Raw genomic sequence first — 13,982 nt, 5'->3', positions numbered from 1 at the left:
CAATGGCCTTTACTTGATCATAGGAGTGTAGGAATAATTCAGGTTGGAAAGAACCTCTCCACTCTGATTAGATTGTTGCAGGATATTGTTCAGCTGAGTTTGGGAGAACTGGGTCTATTCTTGGAGTCCAAGGATGGAGATAATGTAATCTAGGGTTATTCTTTTTTAAATATCTGTCAATAGCTAAAGAACTCTGGCTTTATCACCTGTTTCACAAATAATGCATACACTTCAGCTGAGATGCTGCCATGAAACATGCTTATCAGAGAGAAGACATCATGCCTACTGAATTCTGGGCCATGAACTTCTGGAACAAGTGCTCTGGTTCTCTTTACGGAGAATAATGTTACATTGTGTTGAGAAAGCTTGGCTACTTCTTGTGTAGTAATAAAAAAACAATTGGACAAAAGCTATTGCACCATAAAGCATAAATCAATGAAGATTAATTTAAACTTGTTTGAATTTTCTGAAATAAATCCTCCAGAAGTTTAAGCAGTACAAAAAAACTCTTGAAGATTTATAAATATTTCACAATCTGCATATAGTTCCCCCATTACATTCTGAATAATCCATTCTAATATTTTATAGCTACAGCATGATATTTAATGTTCAGAAAGGGGTGTAAAACAACAGTCACCGCTGGGTTTTTTTGGTCATTCTCAAAATCAAGACACTTGTGTCACACTGCTGGGTTCTGTAAGTCCTTTTATGTGGGGATCTCGTGAGAGGACACTGAGGCACAGTTCTGATATGCAAATGAAAAGTAGACACGTTTTTTTGTGAAGTTCTCCTGATGTGACACCAGGTACGCGTGTGCCTGTAGTCAGCAGCGGATGGGGCTCTGTGCTCTGCCTGCCAGGGCTCTGCAGAATGTCACCAAGAAAATCCAAGGCATATCCTTGCTTGGAAAAAATGCTAGTGGGGGAGAGGAAGCAGGCTGGAAAGGGTTGGTGATCGCTGTTAACTTTGGGCAGGAGCAGCTGCAAAACCTTGTGCAAGTTGTCAGAGTAGGTGGGTTCAGCTGTGTTCTAACACCCAGACCTGTGAAGTTTAAACATGGAAATAGGCCGTTGACTGAAATGGGCTGGGAACGACCTTACAGCCACAACGTGCTTAAATAGCCTGCGGGTGGAAGGGCTAATTCTGTCTTTTGCTTGCTGATAGCTTCCCTGATCTACACGTCAGAAAAAGCTATGAATTTCAGTAGAACATTTGGTTATCAAGCACTTGAACTCTGTCAAGAAATATGCATCTCTGAAATAGCAGGAAAAATGTGTTTAGCATCTGGGCAGACTGGATTAGAGAGAAGAAGGCTAGAGGGATCTGCTTGAAAGTACTGTGCCTGCCTGTGATGCCTGCCCACATCCCTAGGCATGTGGGATACTTCTGATAGTTTCAGGAAGCTACTTCTTCCACTAGCAGCTTCACATGCCTTTACCATTGCTTGTGGGTGGAGTTTCCCCATCTGTATAGCAGATGAGGATTTTGGACAAGCAGTCATCACAGGAGATCTTAACTGAGCTGAAAAATATCTTATTTTGAAGTACAAAAACTTTCCAAGATCATAAGGTATATATTGCAGTTTGGTTCTGAGGAGTTTCTTTGTAGATGGGAACAAAATTTGAGACAAATTGTGGAGCCTTTTCAAAAGAAAAATGTAGCTGAATAATCTGAGTTTCTTCATCAGTACCTTTCAGTGGCATGTAAATGCTAAAAAGAAATGAAATGTTTTTAAAAGTATGTCTTGAAAATTCTTGGGGTCAGTAGTAAATAATTTAAAATATTGTAGATATTGCCCATGAGAAACACCATCTCTCCATTCCCTGCTGTAGAATTGTTTGTCCAGTAAACTGGCTCAGAAATGTTGTCATATTAAATGTGCTCTCTCTCCCAGTGGCTTACAAAGCAGTTTTGTTTCTACATAACAAAATTGCTTTTTATGTTATGAAATCTTGGCATCGATACATCTCTGAACATCTACCCCAAAATATGGCAACTGGTTTAAGTACTTAATAAATAATAGGCAGTAATAGTCCCCTAGTGTTGCTGTTTTCTAAGAAGCAGTAGAACTGGCAATGGGGAATTCAATCACTGTTTATCAGAGATAAATTTAGAAAAGATGAAACAAAATTAGGATATGTGTCATTTAATGATACTGGAGTATGTATCTCATCCTGTGGAAGAACTTTGGAAACATTAAACAATTATTCTCATGTGGTTTGAGCAAAATAAAATGTTATGCATTGTTGTATTTTTGAGCATAAGACTTATAAAATGATTTGTAGATGAAGAAAACCCCATTATTCTTGCTTATTTTAAAAGCAAAAAATAGTCACTTTGGTAACAAATAGCAGCACTGAGTTTCACAGCTGAAGGTCACTTGGAAACGCGGATGTTTTCCAAATGGGCTTCAAATGAGCCCAACTTTTATGAATGTAATTTGAATTTTACAATATTGGAGAGTTATCATTAGTTCCACAAATTTATCAAGAACTGAAGCGCAACCTCATGATCATTTTGAACATGAAGCAGCTGAAAATCAATACTTTGTTGATCTGACTGATTATGGGGTTTTGGCACTCTAGAATCCTCTTTCTTTAATTTAAGGTTTTGGAAAAATAATGAAGGTATTTTTCTTTAAAGTGAGAGGTTGACTTAATAGATTTATGACAGATTCTCCAATATTATGAATATATTGAATGAAAATATACCATAGTGTCTGATGAGATTATTGCCATGTACTTTTTCTAGTCTTCAAATTCCCTCATGTTGAGTGTTAAATTTTGCCTTACCTGGACTACTAGTACACCTGAACTTTGAAAAAAAATTAAATAAAGTGAGGAAAGTCAAAACCAAAAAGACAGTTTTAAAGACTGCAAGATTTGCAAGTTGATGCACTTTTTCTGTTCATTGATCTTTGATTTAATTGGGAGAAATATGCATTAGGCAACACCATAGAATGTAGCAGTAAACATGAAATGATTGCTTTAACCAACTGTCTTACTGAAAACTTCAACCTTTTAAATTTTTTTTTCATAGCTGATATTAGTATTGTGATTTGTTCAACAAATTGGTTAGTTACCTGCAAATATGGATCCATTGTATTGTAGGAGTTACTATATGACCTCGTTTTGTCATTTACCTGAGCTATGCAGCAAGGAAAGAGGAGAGGTAAAGTATGTAACTTCCCAAAGTAATGGAATGTTCGTGTTTTGCAATGACTCAGGGCATTTTAAGTGACCTCTTTATTCCCATTTGGAGCCATTTGCTCATCTGAAACCATTATCTATGGTTTTCAAGCTAGACAGTCCTACAACCAGTCCTACAACCTACAACAGTGTTAAATAAAACAGAATTCAGCAGAATGATCAATGCTAACATCAGGACCGGAACCTGTAGGAAAAGCCTTGACTTTGGTTTAAAAGCTAGGCTTGGCCAGGCAGGTAGTTTCCAGTCGCTGTGGTGCCTTGAGGCTGGAATTTTGGACAATGGAACTAATCCCTGCTGGATTTTCAGCATGCAGGAGAAATACCAGGCACAGAGTGGCAGGAATAGGCCTGTGAGCCAAGACAGTCGTGTCCTGTTTCCCATGACCCCTGGTACCTATCTTCTCATGTTCCTCAGTATCCCTATTTGTAGAACAGAGATAAAATTTGGTGTGTAAGTCTCAGCTTGTTTATAAAATGTCACAGTATCCTTGGATAGAAAGTGATATGAAAATATAATCTATTCTACTAAATACAACCCCACATTACCAGTTTCCTTTGCTTTGTCTTAACATTTTAGCCCAGCTAATTTTATGCAAATAAAACATGTTAGCAAAACCAAAGAAGTTAATTCACAAGATATTAAGTACATTGTCATAAATTGTCATAATGATGGAAATTCCTGTGTCTCTGACAAACAGATTTATATGTAACTTTAGTCCTAGCTTCGAGTGCATGTCTTGGGATTGAAACACATTTAGTGGATAGATTTTTATTTTTAAATTTTCAGCCATTAAAGGAAAACAGATGAGGAAAGCCTAGATAACCTACTGGTTGTATTTATTCAGCATAGAAACTTTTAATGATGTATTCATAATAAAATATGAAGAACTACTTACTACTGCACTTATTAATATGCATTGCTGTCTTTTGCTCAAGGCTGAGTATTAAAGGAAGGTAGATATAGAAGCTTGAAATTGCAGGAAGATAACAGAACCTCCTTCCTTACCCAAGGACAAGAAATTGGTAGGAATCCATTAAATTTATAACACATTATTAATGGAGTCAGCTTTTCACATTACATTGACAATAAAGCAACCTTTTCTAAGGTGGCATATTTAGGGTGAGGACAGAGTACACAGTTATAAAAGAAAATCAAATAGCTTGATTCTGTAGAGCTTTTAGCTTTTAATTCTAAACGATGAAATGAGACAAATTGCAGATTATTTCTGAATGTATTTCTTTCAAGCCATTTGATGTTTGAAAGATTTCTATTTTTATGATTGTTTTCAACAAAATGGTTTCTTTAGCATATGTTTTCTATGTGAGAATGGGCTTGCATTTTTTTTTAATCCTCTTTTTTAAGTCAAAACTTACTTTTGATTTTGGAAAATTCAAAAATGAGATTTTACATTTTCCATAAAATTATTGACTTTTTCTAAAAGTGCTAAGTAACCTAAAATCACCATATTTTTATCTCTGTTTTTCAAATTAACATAAGTACTTTCTAAATTAAGACTAAGCATTAAGCAGGTTTATGTCTTTTTCTTTGAAAGTCATCAGGTCAGATTCATAGTTTCAACATCACAACCTCTCCTTGTTCAAACTGATGAAAATTGCAAGATGTGAAAACAAGAAGGATAAAAAATTTCCCTTGCACTAAATGTCCTTGCTTAGTAACTACAAAGTAGGAATGTTAAGTTTTTCTCCTTGTTCCCAACATAGCTTTTTGTATTTTACCTTCCTATTACAAAATTGTTCTTGCTGGGGAATGTGCAGGGTATGACTGTCCCTGACCTGGAAGGGAATTCCTGTCAGGACTCATGAGACTTCAGCACTTCAAGGCCTTTGCAGCTGCCCTGTCCCAGCTGAATTGAAGAGTTTTCTGGGCAGCCCAACAGGCTGTCACAGTAAATAAGTAAATGCATCTTTCAGCAGAAAGTATGTCAGAAGTGGCAAGGCAGTTAACAATTGAATGGTGGTGGCTTCTCCTGTCTCAGGAAACAACTGGATGAGACTTCAATATTTTCATGTTTTTTTTAGAAAATAGGAAAAGTCATAGGAATTTTCATACGTTTTTAGTACTATTATGCTCCTCTGCTGATGCACCTATTCTTTCTCTTTTTATTTTTCTTTCTTTCTTTTTTTTTTTTTTTTGTTTTTTTTTTTTTTTTTTGTTTGTTTGGTACCTGTTATTATGACAAAATTTCAGTAATGCCAGTAGTATCTGGTACCTAGGCAAAACAAAACTTTGGTAACATGAATATGCCCTGGTGGGTGAGCCCTGAATAAGCCCTTTGGTCTTATCTGACTAACAAATGACTTTTTAACCTCTAGAAAGGCACTCAAGGGATATATTGCTGTGGAGAATCTTTTCAGAGGTCACTGAGTGGTAGGAAGCATTTGTACAGCTGTTGGGAGTTTGGTGACAAGGCAGAATCACAAGAGAAAAAGGAATATCCTCTTAACGTTTAGGTCTCCCTTTCAGTTGACATTCAGTGAGCTACAGCTCATGTGATACGCAGAGAAAGCATGTTGTTCCATGTTGTTTCTTATATTTGTCCTAAACATACAACCTTTTCCAAATTCAGTTGGACTATAGGGGCAAATAGCCAAATTTAAATAAAAACATTTGCTGGAATAATTTTGGAACCTCTTAAAATTAGTATTATAGGGCACTTGGGTTTCTGGGAAGGTTTTATTTTAGGCTTCAGTGACGTGATATGGTGTGCTGTGCAATTCTACAGCAAAATAACTGGCATTATTTGAAAGGTTTAGTAGTATTTTCCATTGTTCACAAATGAGGCTTCCTGATTTGACAAATAGGGCTTCATTTCTTTGCAAAACTGCAAATATTACAATTACAGATTTGCACCACAGCAAAGTGTTCTCCTAAGTACGGGCTGAACAATTTTGTCTCAGTGCTACGACAGCTGTGTTCAGGTGTCTGTGTGCAGCTGGGGCTCTTCTGTTGTCTCTAGGTGGACAAGAAATCTCAGAAAGTCATTGGGATTTTTAAAAAAGTTGAAACAGATGCCTCAGTTATTGACAGGCCAGTTTTTTTGCTCTGTTTTATAGGTTCTTTATATGTTTTGATGGCTTCCTGAAAAATAAGGCAAGTAGTCTAATTTTAGTAGAATAGGTTGTATAAAGATAGAAGGGTGTGTTTATTTGTATTACTTTTATGATGACTTTTTAGGAGAAAACTTCTATATGGCAATAGTTGTGCCATAGGCCAGAACCAAGTCAAATAACTTCTAGTAGCTGGATTCTCTAAAGCAGCCTAAGATGGTTGTATTTCACTTTTTACAGTGTTGAGTGAATAGAGGTAAAAAACCAGAATTGCCACCTTCTTTGATGAAAATCTCAAAAACAGCTTTGTGTGAACCTATAAAGATGCTACATTAAACACTTGCATAGATATCACAGATGTTTTCCACAGCCTGAACACATTTGTTTTCTAGTTTGTAGTGGATGAAATGAAATTGTGTTGACAATTGCTGTTTTCTTTAAAAAGGAAAAGGAACTAAGACTTTATGTATAGGGATGTTGTATGCAATGGTACTGGGTCTGTTCATACCTGAACAATGGTATTCATACCTGCATAATGACTTTCAGAACACTGGGAAATGGGAAAGTCATAAACATTGCTGATCATCCCTTAAAGAATGGTACTTGTACCATGGTCATGGCAAATAGCAGGGCGCTGTTGAGATGGCTGTAAAGTCTACATATGGAAAGGTCTTAGGGAAGTTACTGTGATTGGTTTAGTAAGTTCCTCTTATTGGCCTGTGGTGTAAAATATCCTACATAAATTATTGCCTGTAATTTTTTATAAATGGAACTAGAGCTAAGGAAAACTAAGCATGTATCTCCTGTCAGATAAACTTTTCAAATCCCTGTGGTCCTAGTTAGAATAGGAATTCAGATGCAGTGTCATTAAGTCCAGGCAGAATTTTGGTAATTAGCCATTTAAGTGACCATTCAGTTGCTTTTTTGTCAGATGCTGATTCTTCTTCTCCAACTATAAGTGTTAGCTCAACATAAAAATATATCTCAAAGTCCAGTGTCCATTGTACTTACACAATTTGAACTCTCTAAAAATATTCTTGTTTTGCAAATTAAGTTTTGGATGTGACATAGACCTAAAAATTGAAGTAGTTCATGATAAACCATTTTCCCATTATTTTTGGGTTATTTTAATATAGGTTATGTTGATAAACTATCTTTTAAGATACTCTCATTTTATGTAGCTTTTTATTATTAGCTCATTTCTGAAAACTGGCTTTGACATAACCGTTGCATTTAAACAAGTTTGTCCATTAGTTCCTTTTCTGTCCTCACGTGAAAGGAGATGGGTATTATTTGGAGGGGTTTTAAGGTCAAATGAACTGATACCAAGAGAGACAGGTGAGAGGTTGAATTCCAGCTTTGTTTGTGATAAGCAGTGATGTCAGTCATGTTGGAGGGGTCAGGTACCATCTCATACAGCTGACTGTGGAAAAAAATGTCAGCTGGTCTCTTCCCAGGGAACCCCAGTGTGTGTCCTCTGATTGGAAGGGAGAGGGAAGCAGCTGGGAAGATATAGTACTGGGAGACCGGAAAGAGGAGGTGGGAGCTGTTATACTGGAGCACTTACAGGTTCCCTGGGTAACCTGGTAGACAGACCTAGTAACTAATAAACTGGATTACAAAATAGAACCCAAGATAGGAGAACAGAGCTGATATGAGAAAATGAAAACATTGCCATAGATTTTATCTCATTGGTTTGGTTCCCATTTATGTTATGGCCAGTATGTTATTTGCCCAGCAGTGGAGATGGACTAAATCTCTGCTCCTTTAGTACTATTCTGGTGGTGTAAAAATGTATTTGATGTTAAGGATGTATGTTGCTTTCCTATTCATGTTACTTAGACATCACACTTGACCGAGAAGTGGGGTAAAACCTGGGCATGGTAGAAATGATGAGAAGTCCTTTGCTAAATCAGGTTATAATCAGTCATGAAAGGTGAAGAATCATACAAAAAAGGGGTAACTGTCCTCCTGACATGTCAGAAGACTGCAGTATGTATGTGCTTGCTCTGTCTCTAGCTTTCTCTCTTTTTTCTGTTCTCCTCACGACACATGTACGAGACCAGGCTTTTTATGTCATACTGCAGCAGTAGCACCATCCCACACACTCTCTGTCTCTAAGAAATGTAACCCTTCTCTCACTTGTCTTCAAGTAGATTTCAGTGATTTCTGAACTGAGTATCTCCTGCCTGGAGTGTGTCTGCTTACCTGTAAAGAGCTGACAGCCTAGGCTTGCATCAGTGGCTCAGATACAGTATCTAGTGCCATTTGAGACACCCAAGGGTGCCTGAGACATCCACCCAGGGCTGGCAGATATGACCCAGGACCAGCAGGACACCTGCGCTCTTCTGGAGCAGCAGCTGGCGACCAGGTGAGATACTCCAGGGCATCTCCACTGCAGCAAGATGCCTGTCTTAGAGAACTGATTTGAGCCTTCTCTTTCTGGGCATGCTGTATGATTAGTATATAAAATGACTAATTAAGCTCCTGGTTTTGTTTTTGTTTTGTTCTGAGGCCAAGTCGCACAAATCTGTAATTACATCGTCTTCCTCTAGCTGCTAATGGAACTGCTTGTACACGTAATTGCTGACTGCTGTGGGTAAAATGTACAGAACTGAGCTCTCCCTCTCTGAGTGCTCTGGCTAGGCAGCTGCTCTTCTTGACAGGAACTTTTATAAATGGCAGACCATTCCAAATTTGTCTTGTTCACAATATTACAGAAACAAAGCCACACAACTTTTTAAGCTGATAACTAAAAATGAGCATGTGTGTTTTTGCACAGAAGGCTTTGCACTTCAGGGACTGTAAAATCTTCTGTCAATTCTGGCAGCACACAATTTGAAAGAAGAAAAAGACTAGATTATACTGCATCTCTTTCTGAGACCAGATTTATGTTTTGTGTGCCAGAACTACATTAAGCAAATCCTCTTCTTCCTTCTAAAGGAGCAAGCCAGCTTGTAGCTCTCAAGCATTTTCTTTTTTCAGGGGTAAACATTACTTTGAAGACTTTTCCATGCACCTGGGTGGTGACCAAAGACAACAAATAATGGAACAGGAAACCATAAATCAATTTTTTACTATATAGAAAGCCTTTCAGATTACCTAACCAGCTTTTTAAAGAGATTGATTGGGTTTTTTGGCTGCTGGAAATGGAAAATCTGTCTCTTTTATTGTATTCTGTGTGCATTTAATCAGTTTGTAATCCTCTCCGTAGTTCTGTGCCTACACTGATTTTCCTTCTAGTTCAGAGAACAAGACTGAAAACCAGGCTAGAGCATTCCCAGTGAGATAGCTTTTGAACATACAAAAGTTGCAGACTGAACTGGTGGCATGGCTTTAGATACTGAGTATTTAGAAGTAAATCAGTATAAGAGGGACATTTCTGTTATTCCTTAAGCATTTCTTGGCTTGAGAAGGGTGTTGGTAGCAGATGTGGCATATAATAGCCTTATTATGAACGCTGCTCCCTCCTCCTCCCTCCCCCCCCATATACAGTTAATTATCTATTTTGTAAATACTTTTTCAAGTCTCATTTAAGATTTTGTTTTAACATAATACCAAGAACTGAAATGTGTGCCAAACCTGAAACCTGAGGACAGACTGGATTGCCCTGTAGGTTGGCTCCTTTCCTTTGACCTCAACTGAAATAGCGCACAAGCAGCAAAGTGAATTCTGGCACTGTTTGTTGGGTCATGGGAGGAAGCCAATTCCTCCAGTACACCAGGTATAGGCAAGTCCTTGAACGTGCATCCTGTGCAGTAATCTGTAGAAACACAGCTCAAAGAAAAGGCCTTAAAAGAAAATTATTGATTTACTGTGGCAGTGGGTTTTATTCTTTGTTGGTGTTTTGGTTTGATTTGGTTTAGTTTTGGTTTTGTCCCAGGTATTTCCATCTTTGTGAGTTCTGCAGCTGGTGCCAATGGCCAGCTCTCTGTATCAATAGACAGGTTAATGTTCAAGCGACCTTTTGGCATCATGCCAGCTATGATTCTTCAAGCAGTTTAACCCAGTGCTGCTTTCTTTCTGATATTTATAGATATTTTCAATTGATGTGTGCCTCTCTGGAGAGAAAGAACTGAACTGAAATTTTCCGTCATTCTGTCAAAAAATGTCTGAACAAAGCAGGAACAAAAATCTACACTCTGCCTTCAGGAGCCTTCACAATTTCCACATAGTAGATGCATTATGGTCCAGTTCTCCAGAACCTTTACGTTTTTTAACACATCCAATAATCCAATCTAGAATTCTTTGTCTTTTAAACATACATTGTCATAGACAAAATATTTGCTGAATATAATAATTAATATTTATTGTATTTCTGTGAAGAGGTATAGAATGCAGAAATCTGAATCTGTTGGGCTGAGCAGATCTTTAGATCAGGTACTTTCATACAAGACAAAAGTCTCCAGCACAAGACATCTGTCCTGAGATGGCAGTTTTGCGTCCAGTATAGTTGGCTCCAGAGAGTCAAATGCAGCACTAGATTAAACTTTGAAGGGGATAATTATTCTTTTCTCTTAGAAATGGAACTAGATGAGATATTATAATGCATATATATTCTTTTACAAATAGTTCCTTTTTGAGGTGGTCTGATCTTAAAAAATATGGAACTTGTAATCCTTTTTTGGTGCTGAAAACATGTTCGCAGTGGTTTAAAAGAATGTTGATAATAATTTATTGCTTAGCTGTAAGAGGAAATTTAATTTTGTTAAAAGGAACATAAATGGGAACTTTCTATGTTCATTTCTTTTCCTTGTGAATTTTTACATAAATGATTTCAGTTCCTTCTTCTCTGTCAGTGCTTTACTACCTGCTGCTCTCTGAAAAGATGAGTCAATTGCCTTAATTATGTGCATGAAGAAGCTACAGCATTGTGAATAATATGCTTATTTTCATAGCTGGGCATCCTGGCTCTTACTTCATTCTGGTGTTCTGAGAGTCCACTCTGAGAGTCCATGGGGCAGATTATCAGATCAGTAAGGCAGGGAACTGGGAGCAGACTGGGGGCTGTTGTTGGGCTGCTGAGAGTTCTCCTGATAAAGCAGATATTCAGGAATTGGCTGATCTGTATTACGTCAACTGAGCAGAGGTCTAGTGTACTCAGTGATGTAGAGCAACAGAACAGTCCTTATCAGATGGTCCTTATCAGATGATCCATGTGAGAATCATCTGCTGAAGGCATAAAATGCTTCTTCTGTCATGTACCACTCTGAACATTCAGAAAAAAAGTAAAGTGACTGCAATAGGCTTCCACTTTCTGTGCTCTACTGCTAAGTTTTTTGGCAATATACAGGCTTACTTTTCATGAGTAAATGCCAATTACTCAAACCCAAAAGCTTTTATGATACTGTACAAATTTCAGTGAAATTTTTCTTGAGAAAAACATCCATGCTCATAGCCTATTTGATGAAATCTATATTATTTGGAAATTGCTTTTTTGTTTTTTTCCAGGTATATATTGAAAGGTCTGCAAAGCTTTTGTGCTTTTGTTTTCTGTTTTAAGTTATATGAATGCCTATAGCCTTAATTGTAAACATAAATGTCAAATACTACAATTGTGTCAAATCTGAATGTTGAATGGAACAGATAACTTCAGGAGAACCACTGTAACATTAGTACAAATTTTAAATTTTAGAAGGATAGCAAAATCCAGTAGCTAAATAAAAGTAGTCCTGTTCTATAGGAGGCTGCTGTAAATGTTCTTACACATCACATAATTACATTGTGTAATCCAACAGTAGATTAACTGCTGAGACTTTTTGTTATTAGAGAAAACACAACTCCATTAATCCATCTTACAGCAGTGTTTATATTTTTAATAATTATGAGCAGCTAGTCAAATGTAATGACAGGTCTAATAAATAGAAAATATGTAACCATAATGAATAGGATTATCATGATATTTTTATCTTACCTTCTTTTTAAAATTCAAAATGTCTAAAAGGTCTGAGAATTCTCTTAACTGACTTTGATGGAGCTCCTATAATCCTATTTATAAAAGAAAAGATTCCAAGTTCATTCACTGATGTAGGTCTGAAAAATACTGTTTAAAGATTTTTCTGTTTAAATAAGATTTAGGGGAAAATATGTTTTGGAAAGGTGCCACACTTGTACAAATGTGGGATTGGGAAGTGCTGACAAGATTCAGAAAGGCAACTCAAAACCAACCTTATTTATCACAAGAAGACATTGGAGCAAGTCTAAAGAAAAAGTAATTATAATTTCCAAAGCAGATCTAGGTATGACATGTATTAAATTTACACTGTTATGAGGGATGCTACTGAAAAACACAATGAGGCTTAAGGTAGCATTTATTCCACCACCAATGAAAGGAAAATTTGATTGCTTTATGAGACACCTAAAACTGGTAGTTTAAGACATATTTTTTAAATCTTCTGCTAGTAGATATCTGTTGGAGTTAAATGGTGCATGCATTAAAAGATTACAAAATCAAATAATTATTTTGTTAAAGATGATGTGTTTTCCTCTAAGGATATTTCATGTAATTTCAAAATCACTCTGGCATGTACCAAATGTAGGACTTGGAGCTTGTAAGATGCTCTCCAGCATTTCAACAGAAACCAACTATCCTGATCAAATTGGTTCTTGGAATGTAACAAGACTGGGATGAGGAAAGGGAAGGTTCTACCCAATGAAGTTTAGTGCTAAGTCACAAGTTCCAACAGTCTGGCTATGATAGTAAGAGACAGCTTGGTACTCGTGTTGTTTGAGAAATACTTGTATAATGAAGCCCTCCTCTGTGTGTGGGAGAGCTGTTGTGTCTTGCAAGTCCCAGAGTCCTGCCTTACTGGCACCAGTCACTTGGCTCAGCTGCTTTAGGTATTTTCAGCAGTGAAATGTTTCTGAAGAGCACTGCAAATTAGTTTAGTGCATTTGAAGCACGAACTGTGCGTCACTGGTGACAACAGTAAAATATCCTTCATGAACTGTTAATCCATGCATCTTTATCATATGCATGAGGTATTAATGAATTCTCTCTCTGATGATTCTTACCTGTCTTCATAACTGAAGTTGTTAATGGCTTTGTAATTAAACTTTTATATTAAAAAAAAAAGTGCAGGTACTCTTCACTTAGAAAATACTAATTTTGTTTTTTATGCCATTATACCAAAATGTGATAGAAAGCACGTGTGCTCATGTGAACTAATTGAACTCCTCTGTGTGCTGTGAGATTCATGCCACCTAAAATTCTGACCTGTGCTGCCTAACAGAAAAACCTGTATCATTGCCAGAGCTGGACTCAGAGGACTGATCTGTAGCAAGCTCCCCTGCCTAGTGACTTGACTGCTATACTTTCAAGGGTGGTTTTTTTCATATTGTAAATAAATATGGCTGAAAAATTGATAAAATAGTACTTATAAACTTAAACTGAAGCTGTGTATTAATAAAATTCCTCACTATGGGAGCTATACAGCTATGTGTAGGATATTTTGTAGGTGAAAGGCAAGGTGAATGAAAATGCCAACTTAATTATGTTACTCTTCAGTTCACCACTTTGGCAAGACTGTGTGAGTGCAGGGAGTTGAATGGCAGGTAAAAAACCTCAGCCAGACACCAAGAAATGAAAATAGAAAAGGCCAGGCTCAGTTTAGAGCAAAAGTGTCAAGGAACATAAGTGAGGAAGGCCTATAGGGGCAAAGTCAATATTTCCCATGCCTGGCTCCCAGATTGAAGGGAATGCTA

General features: G+C 37.0%; 1 protein-coding gene across 7 annotated transcripts in view; it reads left to right on the top strand.

Annotated features, from left to right (window-relative positions):
- PDE1A (phosphodiesterase 1A) overlaps positions 1-13,982 on the top strand; it is a 148,416-nt gene that overhangs the window by 64,299 nt on the left and 70,135 nt on the right. The window contains exon 1 of one of the 7 annotated variants that reach the window (XM_038141801.1): positions 7,566-8,649. The exons of the other annotated variants lie outside the window; for them this stretch is intronic. Within the exon in view, the coding sequence (XP_037997729.1) occupies positions 8,594-8,649 (56 nt within the window). The 5' untranslated portion in view covers positions 7,566-8,593. Of the gene's footprint in view, positions 1-7,565; positions 8,650-13,982 lie in introns of those variants that run through there. 7 annotated transcript variants of the gene reach the window in all.

This window comes from Motacilla alba, chromosome 7 (assembly GCF_015832195.1).
Source record: "Motacilla alba alba isolate MOTALB_02 chromosome 7, Motacilla_alba_V1.0_pri, whole genome shotgun sequence".
NCBI classification, from domain to species: domain Eukaryota; kingdom Metazoa; phylum Chordata; class Aves; order Passeriformes; family Motacillidae; genus Motacilla; species Motacilla alba.
Note: the sequence above shows the minus strand (reverse complement) of the source record. Positions and strands in the feature narration are given on the sequence as shown.